This window comes from Trypanosoma cruzi, genomic scaffold (genome assembly GCF_000209065.1).
Source record: "Trypanosoma cruzi strain CL Brener 1047053516769 genomic scaffold, whole genome shotgun sequence".
Classification (NCBI taxonomy): domain Eukaryota; phylum Euglenozoa; class Kinetoplastea; order Trypanosomatida; family Trypanosomatidae; genus Trypanosoma; species Trypanosoma cruzi.
Genome location: NW_001849362.1, coordinates 64,421 through 81,800, shown reverse-complemented (window position 1 = coordinate 81,800; position 17,380 = coordinate 64,421). Strand labels below are relative to the sequence as shown.

The following is a 17,380-nucleotide window of genomic DNA, read 5'->3' as shown; positions in this document are numbered from 1 at the left end:
TCCATGATCACGAGGATTTGCGTTCCCTTATCTACTCGCAACCTATGCCTCCGTCCATGCATGGGAAAGCGGCGACATCAATCCGCTTCCGAGAGATGCTGCTATTAATGGATTGCTACGCGTCTGTGACATTATTGGGACACCCCACAACCACATTCGCGCGCCTCTTGCCCAACATCGAATTTTTCCCCGGGACACTGTGATCTGCAACAACGTGAGATTTTATCAGCCACTGTTTGCCGAAGACGCCTCTGACGATGTCGGGCGCACGGCTTTCTATTCTACTCACTCCTCTTTGGGGGATTGTGGTTTTGAATTGTGGACGGACGGTCCTTCATATCTCGCTGCACTCGCATCTGGATCCGCTGCGCTATTATATGACTCCACCACGACAACTGATCTCCCTGTGGAGGTACATCGTGCAGCAGCTGGCAGCCTCGCATGCTCATATAGGGCAGACTGCCCTGCGATCGAAAATGTTTTTAGACATCTCATACCTCATTGTCTGGGAACATCCCAATCGCCCACACGAATGCTGGAGGAAACGGACTCCCTCTCGGCAATGGAGGCACCCCGCGTTGCCCACCGACCGTGCGAGACCGCGTTACTGAGTAAATTTGGATTATGCTGCTTTCCTTGGTGAGGCGAGGTCACCCAGTGGATTTTATATTTTCCCATCACACTGCGGTATTCCACGCAGTGAGGCCGCTGACAAACAAGCCACGATTGCACGATCCCTCTCGCAGGACTGCGTCAGTGCCTGGCACGTGGAATTCCTCACCGCCGTCAAGAGGTTATAATGGAAGGATGCCCAGGAGGAAAAGGAAGGCGCGCACACCGCGTGACAGGCGCCTGTCGGTGTGGCGAGGACTCTATTCCTGGTGTTGACCCGGACATCGGTACCCAAGTGGCGGCACTGCGCACAGGCGCGATGCGACTCCTGCCCGCTCTTCGACAGGCCTGCACGCGCCCTGCGGATCACAAGGAACCCTCTGTGTCGGTGGTACCGTCCCTCCCTCACTGCGGTGAACGGCCCGCCTCTGCCTCCGCCGGAACCTCTTCCCGACGTGAGCACCGCAACTCCTTGTCGACCAGCGAGCGGCGGATTAACGTCCCCCTGCCCAACCTGCGGCTGAGTGCGCTTGTCCGTCCACAGTATGAGGGCACATGCCGGACGTGCTCAGCCTGGCGTTACAATAGTTTGCGAGGGCCTCCCATGCGGATGCCACAATGGCGCCACCGTCTTCTTAACAGGTGCCTCGCGCGCAGGTCACCACCGAAGTTGCCAAGCATGCCAGCAGGCGAGACACGCAGGAAGCACAAACGCGGGTATTCGGGATGGACCAGGCTCTTCCGCCACCGCCTCATCACAGACGCCACGGGCTGCTGATCCCCGACGGACCACGGGAGACCCCGCCTCATCCACTGCGGGAATGCCCTCGTCGTTGGGAACTGGACTGCGACTGTTTGTGACTGCCCCAGCCCGCACGACGGAATACTTGCCACTTTTGTACGGACGGCCCTTGCGCTACTCACTCGTTATTGTAGCAGCATACAACCAAAACAAGATAACAAGCTGCTTTGTGATGAATATTGGCTGCACTTCCCGTGGACCAACAATCCGCGTGGTGTGCGGGGATCTTCTTTTTGTATTGTTACTTTGCTTTTGTGTTGCTGTGTGCGCTGCACCTTCTTGTGTGTGCGCACCCTCCGTGAGGGGTGCAGGCGCGACGGACCGCTCTCGCCGCATGTGCATGCGGTGGAGCCTTGTGTGCCGCTCCTGTTTGCTTCTCCCTCTTCCATCTGTGTGTTGGTGTTGCGGCAGGGCTGTGTGTGTGTGCCTGCTGCCGTGGATTGGAGTGTGTGTCGTGCGTGGTGTGCGGCGTACGGTGCATGCCTGGCTGCTGCCCTCTCCTCATGTGGTGTGCCCTCTGTGTGTGTCTGCCGCACCTCTCGTCTCCCCTGTTGCTCTCCATTTCCCTCACTGTGCAGATCAGCTCCACACCACTGAACGACCACACTCACGATGATGATGATGACGTACCGTCTGCTGTGCGCCCTGTTGGTGCTTGCCCTGTGCTGCTGCCCGTTCGTGCACGCGGGAGACACTCAGGAGCTCACTGAAGGCCAAGCTAATGCAAAAGACCCCAATTTGTCGCCTCCCTCAGCTGACTCTAAGGCAGCTGTACCTAAAGGAGACGCCGCCGGTCGAGCGCCCTCTGGAACAGGAGAAATTCCAGGGAACGGTAAGGCTGAGGCTGCTAAAAATTCATCCACTGAGCCGACTGCGGAAAAAATTGAGCGAGAGACACCAGGTTTGGCCGTTTCGGAACCCAAAGTAAATACCGAGCCACATAAATCACTGACAGAGAATGCGAAGGGTAATAAAGGATCTGAAATTGGCACCGGTACACCTGCGGAGAAAGAAGTTAATAACGCCGAAACTTCTGCCCAGACGACCACCACTACGACCACAACAAAGGCACCAACCACGACGACCACCACTACAACAGAGGCACCAAGCACTACGACTACAGAGGCGCCAGCTGTGTCGACCACCAGCGCACCGTCACGTCTTCGCGAAATCGACGGCAGCCTCAGCAGCTCTGCGTGGGTGTGTGCCCCGCTGGTGCTCGCCGCATCCGCGCTGGCGTACACCACTGTGGGCTGAAGAGGTGTGTGCGGGCTGTGCGTGCCAGCACTCAACCGCGGGGATTTGTGCGCGTGTGTTGTTGTTCACTGTATAAAATAAGAGGAAATAATGATTGTGTTTTGCTTCACTTGCTTCTGCTGCCGTGCTGTGTGCTCCGCGTTGTGCCCCGCATCCGCCACGTTGAACGCATCGCGGACACACTCATAAGCATGCGCACTGGAGCCCTGGGTTTGTTTTCTTTTTTAATTATTGTTTTTAATTATTGTTTTTTATTGCTTTTTAAACTTGTGGTTTGCGGTGCGGTGTGCGAGCTCTGCAATCGTACTGACTCCATCTGTCTCGTGGTGTGTGCGCTGCCGCTGCTGGGGTGCTGCCATTTGTTGCTGTGCGTGGTGTAGCGGCTGTGTCTCCTTTTGTTTTTCTCGTGCTATCGCAGGTTGGCTCCGCAGCGTTAGGCGACTCCACTGTTTGTGATGATGACTGGCCGTGTGCTCTGCGTCCTGTTGGCTCCTGCAGTGATGCGCAGCTGATCGTGCGTGTGAGTGAGGGCTGCTGCGACGGGGTGCGTGTGCTGCCGCGGGTGATGGCGCGGTGACTGCTGGGCACGCGCGGGGTGTGATGGCTGCGGAAGGTGGACCCGTGGCCGGTGGCTCTGGACGAAGGGGGATGTGCACTCTGAGGGCAATAGCAATCAGGAAGACGAGGAGGGTGGGGGAAGCATTGCGGGTGAGGACCCCAATCCCACCTCGGCAGGACCACTCACTGCACCGACGAGGCAGGGCCAATCCAGAAGCGACCCACTGCGAAGTGGCACTTGCAATCCGTCCGGCACTGGCAGCGCGTCTGCTGCTCGGATGCGTGCAAGTGGACCGGAGTCTTTGGGCGGAGGGCAATCTGCAGGCACAACATCCCCGCGCTCCGACGCATCTCAGCAGGCAGCGGGTGGAGTGCATGCTGGTGGCGGGAGGACCTCCCAGGGCATTCGGGCTTCGGAACAAACCGTCACGGGACAGTCACAGGTGCCAGGGACGGCGAAGGAAACACCGCAGGGCGATGAAGGAGGAGAACCCGGAGCACAACACGAGGCCGACCAAACCACAAAAATGACTGTGGTGGCCTCTTGCGCAAAAACAGCGGTGGAAGAGGAGAGCCGCCAGCGGGATCGCAAGATGCACCACGTCTCTACAGTGGCGGGAATGCTCATTATTATTATTTTCCCTGCTCTTACCGACATGTCTAGCCACACGATGTCATCAGGGTGCCGAGGAGGTGGTCGAGCAGCGACATGAGTTTCCTGCTATGAAGCAACTGCCATTGAGAGAACTTTCGGTGCGAAGGTCCTGTTTAATGCCCAGCCGTTGGCGCACAGCCAGAGCGTCTGGACATTCTAGAAGCAGATGGTGCAAGGTTTCCTGCGGGCCGATTGGCGTGCTTGCGGAAGCTGGCTGATCCTGCGGCAGCAGAGATCGCCGCATGGCACTGCTGTTCCGATGCCGTGTGGCGTCTGGGTTGTGTGCGCAGCGACTTCTGTGCTGTGCGGTGCTTCTCCGTGTGGGGAAAACCATGTCACAAAAATCACATTTGAGCTCGGGAAGCGGTGGAGGGTGTTCCGGGTGAAACGATCGACAGTGACTGACGAGACCCGAGAATCCCGTCAATGTAGAATCACAGTGCGGACACTTCTCCTTCCGACGGCGTGTGAGGGTCCCTCTCCTTACTGGAGAGACGTCTTCCTCCCTCGCCGACGGGGGAACAGCTTCCGTCCCCGGTGCAGTTGGATCGTTGTTAGAGCGCATATATGCAGACTGTTCCGGTGAGATGTTGCAGAATCGGCATTGGTTCGTGCATTCTCTCACGGCCCAGTATAGTCGGCCCCAGAGCTCAGATTCCCCGCACCTTGCCCTTGCGAGGTGAACCAGTTCCTGACGGTGTAGAACTTCCTGAGTGATCAGGTCCTTGCCGCTGAGATCTGATGGCCTGGCGCCGCAAAGCAAGTAGCGATAAGTGTCTTGACGAATGGTACTACGCCACTTGTTGGTGAGCTGGGTAGTAAAACATGTCAGCAGATCCGTATGCCATAAAGGTGCGATTCCTTGCTCCGTGTATTGTCCACTTTCCATAGTCTGCGTCGCATACTGATCTGCAAGCTCGTTAGCATGTACTCCGCGATGTTCGTAACAAACTGCAGGTGCACGGACCAGCCAGCACGCGTCAGTGTTAAGAGACGCTGCCAGAGCCGATCCTCCGTCCAGTCTGTATGACTGCGCGGGCCCTTATTTAGAGCCGCTAGAAGAGACTGACTGTCTGTAACCACAAGCAGGGTTTTACGCCTGTGGCGGATACGAGGGATCATCAGCTTCTCTAGGGCTAGAAGCAGCGCACGGGATTCCGTTCTGTAGCTGCATGGGCGTGCACCGCAGTTTATGCTGGCCTTTTCTATTATCTCCGATGAGTTGAGGGATGAAAGCAGTATTCCAACCCCTGCTGACTTGGGAACGTCGACACCGCCATCGGTCGCAAGTATCCACGAACGGTGGTCGTGCAGCGCTAGAGCCTCTTCGCTGACTCTGCGCTTTTCCCGTATCAGCTCTTCTTCGTCAGTTATTGAGTGGTCTGTCGGAAGCTCCACACCGATTGTGACCCGGTGAGCGGAGGCCGCAAACCAGGGAGGAATGGAGCTGCGAAAGAACCGCTCTTCGCGTGGTGAGCTCTCGGTGATGCCATAGTCCTTTGTGTATGCGTCTACGAAGGCATATAGCTCGTCCCGAGATAATGGCGAGATGCGGAAACCGGCGCGAGGCGGTGGCTCAGGCGGGGGTCTCCGCATCCAGTCCGTCTGACATGCGCGTGTGTTCTCAAATATGGAGAGTCGCGCGCGCAGGCAAAGGACGTGGAGCGGCGGCATATTAGCCTCCAGCAGTGCGGATTCCGGGTCAACAGTGCTCGGAACTCCGCTGACAATGCGTGCCAGTGTTGCGTACGTCTTCTGCATCTCATTCTTCGCTGAATCCGTCGCTACTGCCCATACGAGCTCGCTGCCATAGCGTAATTTGGAAGCATCGTATCCGATGACGAACGTACGTAGGTCATGTGGAGATGGTCCCGCCTCTTTGTGCGCTATGCAGCGTAGCTGCGATATCCGTTGCGAAGTGGCAGCGCATTGCTTGGTGGCCGCCACATTTAGCGTCAGTCGTGGATCGAGATCCATGCCGAGAAGCTTCGTAGTTCGCGATGCCCCCATGGTCATGACTGGGATTTGACATCCAGCCACTACCAGGGGCCACCTTCCTTCACGATCATAATCTGACTCCGTGTGCGTGGATAGTGTGAACCAAGCGGCTTCACACTTTGACGGGTTGATGGCCAGGCCATTTTCCTGACTCCACGCATGCAGCTTTCCAAGAACCATGTTGGCAGTGGGAATGGCGTCTTCCCGGGACTGCCCCTTAACGATAATAGAGAGGTCCTCCGCATACATGTCTGCTGTGACACCCGCAAAGCTGCTCAGCAGATTGAGAAGTGGGTGTACGTAAAGGGAGAACAAATACGGTCCCAGTACGGACCCCTGAGGAACTCCTCGCAGCATGGGACGCCGATCGCTGTGTCTGCGGCCAACTCGTGTCTTCGCGTAGCGACCACATAGAAAGTTTCTAAGCCACCTTCGACAATTCACCCCCGGAATATTATCCAGCAAGCGACTGAGGACTCGATGATCTATGGAGTCAAAGGCCTTGCTGAAATCAACCAACACCAGCAGGGTCCGATGGGGTCTGTAGTGGAGTTGATTGCCAATACCGCTCTTCTTGGGAAGGTTCACTTGGAAATAGTGATTTCTATTATGCTCCACTTCGTGTATCAGGTGTGCCAGCTGCATCGTCGTAGTACGCATACTACGATATGCATACTGGTGGGGGTGCGGCGTCCACACCCAAAGCAATCTCTTCAGTACCATTTTCTCAGCAACCTTACTCACAATGGAAGTAAGGCTGATGGGTCGATATGACTCAAGCAGTTCCGGCGACTTACCGGGTTTTAAGAGTGGAACGATGGTAGCGCGTCTCCACTCAACCGGAATCGTACCGGTCGTCCAGCTGTGGTTAATGCAACGAAGAAGGAATCGGAGGCCCTTTGACGAAATATGTCGCAGTGCCTCACTGTAGACTTCATCCGGTCCGGGGGCCTTGCCATACGGCGTATTACGTAGCGCAGCAAGCAGTTCCGTACGATTAAAAGGTGCATCAAGAGGGGAGTGAAGATGAGCAAATAAACCAGATGTGGTGGCAGCTTCGTTTTTGTCCTGTGGCTCAGAACTAGATGAGAGTGAAGAACCTGAAGTAAATGTAGCGGCAGACTCGTTGTTGTTCTGCGGCTCGGAGCTAGAAGAAGTAGAAGAAAATGAAGTAAATGAGGCAGCAGACTCGCTGTTGTTCTGCTGCCCAAAAAGAAAAGAAGCATTAATGTTCAAGGATGCACTCTGTCTGTTGATGCCTTTGGAAAACCTAACTGCCTTGTGAGAGGGGTGAAATGGAAAAAAGATGCGATTGAGAGCATTCGCTGCTCTCCTTGCTGTTTTATAAGTGTGTTGACCATCTCCTAATAAAATTGATGTGGGAGATGGAAGTGATGCCTTTTTTCGTCCGGAAATGTATTTCCATGCGAGTGGCTCGCCTGGATTTAACTTGCTGATGCGACGTAGATACGTGTTGCGCAAGCGCTCTCGGAGCAGGAGGAAGAATTGACTCCTTGTCCGTTGCATTTCTGCCTCACGGTCGGGCGTCGGTAACTGTAGATAGCGGGCCTTGCTGTCGGTAGCCATCCGCTCTGCCTCCATGAGAGTGTCGTCCCAAAGCCTGGGACCGTCCTTGTGCATGCCGCGGGGGCAATGTCGTCGATACGAAGTTATAAGCGCTCTCGTGAAAGCTTTGATGCCGGTGGACTGCTTTTTATAGTCGTATGCCGGAAGTTGTGCGTCGAAGTCCTTGATGAATAAATCCCACTTGCACTTCCCCCAACTGTAGAAAAACTTAGGTGCCGAAGGTATGGTATCCTTAAATGCCTGATGCAGCGTAAATGTCAGCATATAATGATCACTAAGCGGCGACACGGAAGCTGACCAATCCGACACAGTCAAATGCTTTGACCATGTCAGATCGATACAGGATCGTTCTCTTGTGCCACGGGCATACGTGATCTCACCAGGGGTGTTAACCAAGGTGAGTCCCGCACCCGTGCACAGTTCTAAAAATTCTGCAGCAACCTCGCTTGGAGAAGTCTCCAAGAATGGCTCCCACTGTGGGTGATGCATGTTGAAATCCCCGCACAGCAGGAGCGGCGACGAGGCTGGAAGGCAGTTTACTAACCGCCTGAAGGATTGCGTTACTTGCGGTGGTGGTCTCATGTAGGCACTCGCTACAATAAGATCACGGTTCTGGTCCAGAGCAACCTGGACCACCACCACTTCAAGGCTGGTGTCATGCTGGGGGATGGTGAGAGGTATACGCTTGGAGCGAAGAGTTTTCCGCACCAGCACCGCCACACCGCCTCCCTTGCCGATGCGCGACTGTGCATAGAGCACATAATCTTCAGCGTGCATGCTGGCGATCTGCTCTGACGACTTCCAAGTCTCCTGGATGGCTATTAGGTCTGCTCCTTGCGCCATTAATGTTGCGAGTTTAGCCGCCGTGAGGCAAGAAAAGTTCATCTGGAGTACTGCTACGGGGCCTGGGTTCTGCTCAATGTCTCCGCTTAGCAGTGGCTTTTGTCGTTGCGCGTCACATACGGCACGCAAACGGTATGTTTAGCGCTGATAAGCGCCGATGGAATTCAGTAGCGGAGAGAAATACCACTCCGCGGGCAGCCATGTAAATGGCTCCATCTGGTGCCCTTCCGACCCGTTTGTGCGGCGCCTCCTGCCTCTCCGCGCGCAGCGGATGGGCAGCAGGCGCTTAGCTTCCTCTCTAGCAAAGAGTACTAGACCCTGGCACCACGTTGAGGTGGCCGGCTGAGCCAGGGCTGAGGATTTGTCATTCATCGCATCATCGTCATCCGCAGCTTCAACAGCTCTCATTAGTCCAATTCAGGTGGATAATAACCGGCATTCCGCATTTAGAGACACTCCGTCGCCTCCACCATTATTCGTCCGCGTCAACACATCTCCTCCACCCTCACTTCCGTACTCGTCCCTTGCGTGCCCAAAACCGGCAGCGCACCACAGCACGCAGAGGACACACACCAGCAGCACACGGCCAGTCATCATCGCCAGCACTCCCGTCTCTTGCGTGCAGCCTTCAGCAAAACCTAACACCCCGTCAACAGAGAGGGGAGAAAAAAGATAGACACAGCCGGTACACCACGCACAGCAACAAATGGCAGCACCCCAGCAGCAGCGCACACACCACGAGACAGATGGAATCAGTACGACTGCAGAGCTCGCACACCGCACCGCAAACCACAAGTTAAAAAGCAATAAAAAACAATAATTAAAAAAAAACAGAAATTAAAAAGAAAAGAAAAACAAACCCAGGGCTCCAGTGCGCATGCTTATGAGTGCGTCCGCGATGCGTTCAACGTGTCGGATGCGGGGCACAACGCGGAGCACACAGCACGGCAGCAGAAGCAAGTGAAGCAAAACAAGATCATTATTTTCTCTTATTTATACAGTGAACCACAACACACACGCACAAATCCCCGCGGTTGAGTGCTGGCACGCACAGCCCGCACACACCTCTTCAGCCCACAGTGGTGTACGCCAGCGCGGATGCGGCGAGCACCAGCGGGGCACACACCCACGCAGAGCCGCTGAGGCTGCCGTCGATTTCGCGAAGACGTGACGGTGCGCGGGTGGTCGACACAGCTGGCGCCTCTGTAGTCGTAGTACTTGGTGCCTGTGTTGTAGTGGTGGTCGTCGTGGTTGGTGGTTTTGTTGTAGTCGTCGTAGTGGATGAATCCTCGGCATTCTTTTCTGCTTTTTCCACAGGTGTATCCATACCACTTGTTTTACTCTTCTTACCTTCCGCAGGTGCAGCATTGGACGTTTGTTTTGATTTGGGGCCCGTAGCTGTAGGCGTATTTCCATCTCCATCACCCCTTATCTGTTTCTCACCGGACCCCATCTCTGGTGGCCCTGGCGGACCGCTACTCGAAAGCGCTGGATCAGATTTAAGGGACGCTGGACTGCTGCTGCCACTTAAATGAACTTTACCACCAGGCTCAGCGTCTGTTGGGTGTATTGTAGTCGCCGTCGTCGTAATGGACGGAGATACAACCGCTTCAGCGTCTGCCCCGCACACGGACGGGCAGCAGCACAGGGCAAGCAACAACAGGGCGCACAGCAGACGGCACGTCATCATCATCGTGAGTGTGGTCGTTCAGTGGTGTGGAGCTGATCTGCACGGTGAGGGAAATGGAGAGCAACAAGGGAGACGAGAGGTGCAGCAGACACACACAGAGGGCACACCACATGAGGAGAGGGCAGCAGCCAGGCATGCACCGTACGCCGCACAGCACGCACGACACACACTCCAATCCACGGCAGCAGGCACACACACACACAGCCCTGCCGCAACACCAACACACACAGATGGAGGAGGGAGAAGCAAACAGGAGCGGCACACAAGGCTCCACCGCATGCACATGCGGCGAGAGCGGTCCGTCGTGTCGGCACCCCGCACGGAGGGTGCGCACACACACACGAAGGTGCAGCGCACACAGCAACACAAAAGCATAGTAACAATAAAAAAGAAGATCCCCGCACACCACGCGGATTGTTGGTCCACGGGAAGTGCAGCCAATATTCACCACAAAAACAGCTTGTTATCCCGTTTTGGTTGTATGCTGCTACAATAACGAGTGAGTAGCGCAAGGGCCGTCCGTACAAAAGTGGCAAGTATTCCGTCATGCGGGTTGGGGCAGTCCCACACAGTCGCAGTCCCAGTTCCCAACGACGAGGGCATTCCCGCAGTGGATGAGGCGGAGTCTCCCGCGGTCCGTCGGGGATCAGCAGCCCGTGGCGTCCGTGATGAGGCGGTGGCGGAAGAGCCTGGTCCATCTCGAGTACCCGCGTTTGTGCCTCCTGTGTGTCTCGCCTGCTGGCATGCTTGGCAACGTCGGTGGCGACCTGCGCGCAAGGCACCTGTTAAGAAGACGGTGGCGCCATTGTGGCATCCGCATGGGAGGCCCTCGCAAACTATTATAACGCCAGGCCGAGCACGTCCGGCGTGTGCCCTCATACTGTGGAAGGACAAGCGCACTCTGCCGCAGGTTGGGCAGGAGGACGTCAATCCGCCGCTCGCTGGTCGACAAGGAGTTGCGGTGCTCACGTCGGGAAGAGGTTCCGGCGGAGGCAGAGGCGGGCCGGTCACCGCAGTGAGGGACGGCACCACCGACACAGAGGGTTCCTTGTGATCCGCAGGGCGCGTGCAGGCCTGTCGAAGAGTGGGCAGGTGTCGCATCGCGCCTGTGCGCAGTGCCGCCACTCGGGGACCGATGTCCGGGTCAACACCAGGAACAGAGTCCTCGCCACACCGACAGGCGCCTGTCACGCGGTGTGCGCGCCTTCCTTTTCCTCCTGGGCATCCTTCCATTATAACCTCTTCACTGCAGTGAGGAAGTCCACGTGCCATGACGGCATCAGCGTCCGCTGTCACGCTGCGTGGGATTCCGTAGCGTCATGGGGAAAATGTGAAGTCAGCTGTGTGATCTCGATCCACCAGTGAATGCGGCAGGGTACAAATCTCCTTGCTGACGTCGTCGTGCACCGCCAGCGAGCCAAGGCGGAGTGACTCCATCGCCGAGAGGGAGTCCGTTTCCTCCAGCATTCGTGTGGGCGATTGGGATGCTGCTGCCAGGCGGGGAACTGGGAACTGTCTGTGGCCATGCTTAGTGACAGGACACTCCGCTCGGCAGGTGCATGCAAGGCTGCCAGCAGCTGTGCGGTGAGGCCCCACAGGGAGCTCCGCTGTCCGGGGAGTCAAGTGGCAGCGCAGCGGATACAGAGGCATTCTCAGCGAGAGACAATGTGCCGTCCGTCCAGCGGCCTGCAACTCTCTCGGACCGTATGTTGCAGGCCGCTTCAAGGGCCGATCGCCTGACACCGTCCAGGGCGTCCTTGGCGTGCCGTGGCCGGAAGACACCCACCCCGTCGCAGCTCACAGCGTCCAGGCAACAATCCGGTGCTCAGCATGAGGGGCGCGGATGTGGTCCGGGGAGATCCCCATGTGGCGGCGGACGCGTCGCAGTTCCTTGAGGACGGCATCTCCCGGCAGCGGAATGGTCGTCGCTGCCTTCCCAGGTATTGACGAAGGTGCGGTTTCCGAGCAGACTGCGCCACGCACGTCCTCAATATAACGGAGACGCGTGAGGCGTTCGTGCTGCGTGGGTGCGCGGAACCCAACGATCCTCCGCAGCGGTGCTGGACTGGCGGCCAGGTGGACAGAGGTATCCTTCGCTGATACGCATGGCACGGTCTGCCCTGCAGCGGCGGTGACGTGCGAAACAAAATTGAGGTGTCGATCAATCGCATTGCCGAGCAGACGCACAGGGTGGGATTGACGCGTGGCTTCCCACCGCCCAGACGATGGTCGGCCGTGTCCTCGTCAGACTGTCGGTGTGAAGCGATGCAGAACAGAACGGCACCGCTCCCGTCGGCGCTGATACTCAGACTGTGCTCGGCAGCTCATTTGGCCACAACGGACACGGCAGCTGGCATTGCCGCACCACAGGCATGGATGCCCGCACACAACGCAACAAGCGTGCGGTCGTCAGCGTGCATGAACGCCGACGCAAAGTGAATGCTGTCCAGGCGGCGCCGCAGACCACGTGGCGGTGGAGGAGCTGCGGCCGCACCACGCTGCATTGGGCTGCCACGGCTGAGGCGAGCTGCTGTCGGGAATATTGCTCGCGAGCACTCACACCAACGCAGCCGCCTCGCAGGTGATTGCGCTACCAGTGTTGGACGTGACAGCACAGGCGCGGGAGCCCGCAGAGCACAGCCAGCACTCGCCCATCGTCAACGGTGTCGAACGCAGTCGAGATGCCAATCAGGACGGCGAGAGAGCGGCGACGGCGACGGTGCAGCGCGGGATGACGCCCCTGCGACGCTCGCACTCCACGGCGATGCACCCGCTCAGCCCTCGTGCCGTTTCGTCACTCACAGGCGTCACCAACTCCGAGGCCGTGCGTCGTGGCGTGGATCCAGGCTGACGTCGGTGGTGCGCCAGCAGTGCTCACAGGCGGCGGCGGACCAGTCCTTTCCTCACACCCAGCAGGACAGAGAGCGGCGGGAGTGGCCGGCAACTCTCTCTGTGCGGCATGCGTCCTTCCGTGCATTCGGATGGAGATTTTTTCCTCGTTTCCCAGCAACTTCGCTCGCTGCCGTCGGCGAGGGAGGTGTTGATCATCGCTCTGTGCGAGCAGCGGGCAGCGGGTGCAAGACGGCGCAGAAACGCACTCAATACGCCGCCAGGGCCAGGGGCAATGCCAGGCAAACAGTCGCGGATGGCCAAGTCAGGCGCACACGGCGTGAAGGGCCAATTCATATTCCAGTCAACAGGGGGCACGCAAGCACAAACTGTGCAGGCAGCTGTGGGGATCGCAGCACGTGAGACTCGGACAGTGTGACGGACGAGCAAATTTTCCTGCTGCCGAGGCAGAGCACAGACGCAGTCCCAAGAGTACCGCAGCACAGCCGATCCCAGAGAGCAGGAACGTGGTGCCGCCATGCCTCGGAGTATCACAGGCCTGGGCTCGAGAGGGCACCAAGCTGCTTTGCACGGACCTCCAGCAGCATGGAGAAACCACCGCGGAGGGCATGATTACGGTCCTCCCGTTTGCGGACAACTTCAGCTCGGGGTAGGCTGCCTCCGGGTGAGGCAGTGTGCGCGTCCCATGCTGCCGCTGCATTGGACTCGGCATGCTCCATTCCGTCCGTCCAGATTCCTGTGGAGCTGTCACGGCTGCCGCTCGTACGGTGCCTCGGTGCATCTCCAACCATGTGGTCACAGTGGCCAGAGGCGTTGCACACGCCGTGGCGGAATCATTCCAGTCAGCTGCACGCAGCGCAAGGGCAGCATGTTTCCGTCGTGGCAGCAGGCCTGCCTGTCGCGGGATGCCGTCCTCCGTCCTCGCAGTGTGGGATGGCAGATGGTGATCCGAGTCCATGTAAACAAGTGGACGTCCAGTGAGAGACACGCAGTACGCGTTGCGCAGTCACGTCGGGAAAAAAGACGCGGCGGCCGCCAATCCGCGCTGCCTGTGCCGGGTCGTCGGACAGCTCAGAGTCCATGCCGATTGGGGTGGCGGCGAGGTCCTCTCCTGCCGCCGTTGATGGTGAGCGACCGTCCCGCAGCTCATGGTGTAGATTCAGGTCACCCGCAATGGGCGCTGCAGAACCAGAGCGACGAATGGTGCTCGCAAAGTGAGCAGCGTGGGCAATTGCCGATGGGAGTTTGCAGAGGTTCACCACGTACATGCTGGGGCAGGGCGGTGGTCTCCAGGCAGTTGGTGCCAGCAGCGACAGGCGCTCGCACGGCAAGGTGTGGCGCACCAAGAAGACAACGCCACCGGCACGCCCACCGCAGGCCTGGTGGAAGTCACTGCAGCCAATGAGCCTCGTCGCCAAGAGCATTCCTGCAGTGCGCTGTGCAATTACTTCTATGTGTGCTGGAGGAGCGGGAAAGAGGAGGAGCACAGGGAGGCAAATCAACACAGCAAGAGGCACAGATGGATGGCAGCGATACACGCGGTACGGCCCAGGCCTCAACAATCACGCACGGCGCAAGAAATTCACACGAAAAGCAAAAAAACTTTAAAACACGGCGGCAGGGTGTGGCTGTGTGTGTGTGGCGCTGCGGGTGTCTGCCCGCCCTGGCCGCAAGAAAACAAAACAAGAGGGAAGAAATGTGTGCTCCGCCCCACAGGCCCTCGTCGCACGCCCACACGTCACGGCTCCCTCAGCGCGCCGTTCGTCGCGGCCCCTCCTCATGCGTGCAGCAGGCGAGGCGCACAGGGCCGTCGTCATGAGCGTGTCGGTGGGTGTGCGAGTGGAGCAGTTGGGCGGAAACACACGGCACCCCTCGCAGGAAGAGTGCAGCAACAAACAATTAAAGAGGGAAGAGTAGAAAAGAAAACACGTCCATAGTGACTGCCCCAAAAGCAAAAAAAAAGAAATGAAGAAATTGAGAAATAAAAAACAAAAAGGAAAAACGCACAACCAAAAAAAAAAAAACAATAAAAATATTTTAAAGCAAAAAAAAAAAGGAATGGGGGGAGTGAGAGGTAAAAGAAAATGGAATAAAAGAAAAACGAAACAACAACAAAAAAAAACATTGAAAAATGAAAAAACGCACAAAAAAGCTTTATATTACGCACAGGAAAAAAAAAAAGCAAGAAAGTAGCAAACAGGGAATTAAATTTAAAATAAGCAAAAAATTAAAAATTATTTGAAGGGCAAAAATTAGTTCATGGACGCAATTCTCTGCTGGGGAGGTCGCAGTTGTCCCACGCGGCAGCCAGTCACTCCTCACAGAGCCGCAAACCCCCACAGTCCCAACAGCAGGAAAAGCAACGGCACCGCCCTGCTCTCACGCACAGTGCCGCCATCACCCGTTGTTTCTCCAAAGGCAGGGATGTTCGAAGCCGTCGCCCACCCCATGCTTCCCTGCGATGAATTCGCTGGCACTTGCTGTGTAGTGGCAGATGCATCCACCGCTGTCATTTGTTCTGCTTCACTTTCTTGTTGAGGCTGCTTCGATGCCGCTTGCAATACTGAAGCTTCAGAATTTTTACCTGGAGGAGACGCCTCTGCAGTGGACGCTTCTTCACTGGGTCCCTCTGCAGAAGAGTACTCCTCAGCAGGCAAATCGGCGGGGGACGCCTTTGTGAGAGCTTCCGCTCCAGGAGACAACGCCGGAGCAGCCACAGCCGCTTCTCCTTCCTCTACTCGCTCCTCTCGCGTATCATCCTCCAACGCTCTCGGAATGACAATACTGCTGCCGTTCGCGGCAATGGTGCACACCTCGCCGTACTTCGGGCACTGGATCTTCCCATCCTCCTCAAAACCATTCAACGTCACTGTGATTACAGAGCCCTCAGGGCAAGGCTGAAAATCCTTGCTGTCACTGTACTTCACCTTCACTGTTCCCTCCTCACACAGCACCTGCGCGCACACTCCTTTGACGCTTTTATGGCCATCATCGTCCTTCTTCTTCAGTAATTCCGCATCCAGGCACCACGAGCCACCGCCAGTCAGCGACCCACGGAGAGAAGTCACAGTTCCGTCCGAGCACGCATTGTAAGTTGTCCCGGACGGTATTTCTTGGAAGTACGAAGAAACAACAGGGCAAACGTCCCTATCCGCCAGATTCCCTTTGTTTTCAACGATGGTTGCAGTGCACTTCCCGACGTGACGGCGGTCAGAGGTGCAGCGAAGTGTCTCTGTGTCGGTAGCATCGCAGAACATGTGAGGATACTTGGTGGGGAAATCTGTTATTTCACCGCACTTCTTCTCCAGGAAGTCGCAGCCACTGCGGTGGCCCCAGCTCATCGGCTCCGCCATGCTCCAATTCACGCTGTAGTACCCCATATCCGCGAACACCGCCATCGTCAGAGCCGTGTAGTAGCCGGCACCGACTGTGGGCGCCATCAGCTCGTCCCGCGCGTGGCGTTCCTTCCAGTGAGGGATCTTTCTTGACGATGCACCATCTTCGTCCTCCAGCTCCATTCCCTCGAGAGAGTCACAACCAAAGTGGGCTTCCGCCTTCGCCTTAACGTGATTACCCGCCACCATCCAACGCTTCATCCCACGCACACTGTGCTCAGAGTTCAACATGCTCTTTTCTTCCATTCTCTCTTTACTGAACCCAAGAGCATGCGCAAGTTCGTGTGCGGCAACGCGAACGCTCCACGCCGTGTCGGTCATGTACTTCGGATCAAAGTTCATGGCGCCAATGTAGGGGCGAAAATCACTCCATGTGCTACACGTGGCCGCCCACACAGCCCTGCTTTTAGTGCCTGATGGCATAGCAGCGGCGTAGATGATAAAATCTGCATTCGGCACACCGTCACTCTTGTGTCTGGTAGGAACCGTAAAGTGGCTGCACGGTCCATTCATGGCCCTCGGTACAGTTATCGTCCCACCAGTGGGTTTCACAAGTAGCCGCTCAGCGTGCAGTTTGATGGCACCGGGGAGAATCTTTTGATTGTACAATTGATTATTTTCTTCCGTCAAGACATGCTCTGCTTTGCATAATACCTTTTGCCCCAAGGCGTTGTAGCACTCAGTCTTTCCCTCTTCGCAGTACTTCCTCCTGTTCGTGCCTCTCTCCAGATCCTCCGTGGACACCGCGATGCGGATCGGCCTCCAGTCACTGTCGTCATCCTGTGTGGCGACGGTGTACGCCTGCATCGCGCCCTGTCCCTTCCGCGGCACCTCACGCACCACCGCAGTCGGCAGCGGGCCGTTCCTCCTCCTCTTCACGTCAAACCCACAGCGGTACTGTGTGGCGGGAGCGGCGGCAATACATCCACTGGCGCAGTACATCAGCAAAACCACCAGTGGGAAAAGTGGTGTGGCGTGGCGTTGCTAGCGCATGACCTGAGGAAAATGCATTTCTTTGTTTTCGTGTGAGTAGCAGCAGCAGTAGCAGTGCAGCCTGGCTGCGGGAGGAGAGAGGCAAAGAAAAAAGAGGGAGAAAAAGACAACAGTTTATTGCCAGTGATGAGTCAGGATGC

The 17,380-nt window shown here is 56.9% G+C and overlaps 4 protein-coding genes across 4 annotated transcripts, besides 9 other annotated features; 2 read left to right on the top strand and 2 right to left on the bottom strand.

Moving 5' to 3' along the window:
- Positions 1-8,666: a sequence feature (areas not merged during assembly with more than two copies in the genome that could not be assigned to a particular haplotype).
- On the top strand, positions 2,027-2,671 carry Tc00.1047053510503.160 (mucin TcMUCII, putative; the record flags this gene model as incomplete). Its single annotated transcript, XM_810719.1, has 1 exon — positions 2,027-2,671. The coding sequence occupies one exon, from the start codon at positions 2,027-2,029 to the stop codon at positions 2,669-2,671; it is 645 nt and encodes a 214-aa protein (XP_815812.1).
- Positions 2,892-2,927: a sequence feature (AT_rich).
- Positions 3,272-3,760, top strand: Tc00.1047053510503.150 (uncharacterized protein; the record flags this gene model as incomplete). The annotated part of the gene is made up of 1 exon (XM_810718.1): positions 3,272-3,760. One exon carries the CDS (start codon positions 3,272-3,274, stop codon positions 3,758-3,760), a length of 489 nt encoding a protein of 162 aa, XP_815811.1.
- Positions 3,866-8,665: a mobile genetic element.
- Positions 8,667-8,850: a sequence feature (areas merged during assembly that could not be assigned to a particular haplotype. This can correspond to areas where the two haplotypes were merged or to regions with more than two copies in the genome that were merged during assembly.).
- Positions 8,851-17,380: part of a sequence feature (areas not merged during assembly with more than two copies in the genome that could not be assigned to a particular haplotype) that runs on past the window's edge.
- Positions 9,111-9,171: a sequence feature (T-rich).
- On the bottom strand, positions 9,382-10,005 carry Tc00.1047053510503.130 (mucin TcMUCII, putative; the record flags this gene model as incomplete). Its single annotated transcript, XM_810717.1, has 1 exon — positions 9,382-10,005. One exon carries the CDS (start codon positions 10,003-10,005, stop codon positions 9,382-9,384), a length of 624 nt encoding a protein of 207 aa, XP_815810.1.
- Positions 12,467-14,222: a mobile genetic element.
- Positions 14,800-14,974: a sequence feature (T-rich).
- Positions 15,055-15,092: a sequence feature (AT_rich).
- On the bottom strand, positions 15,171-17,189 carry Tc00.1047053510503.100 (surface protease GP63, putative; the record flags this gene model as incomplete). Its single annotated transcript, XM_810716.1, has 1 exon — positions 15,171-17,189. One exon carries the CDS (start codon positions 17,187-17,189, stop codon positions 15,171-15,173), a length of 2,019 nt encoding a protein of 672 aa, XP_815809.1.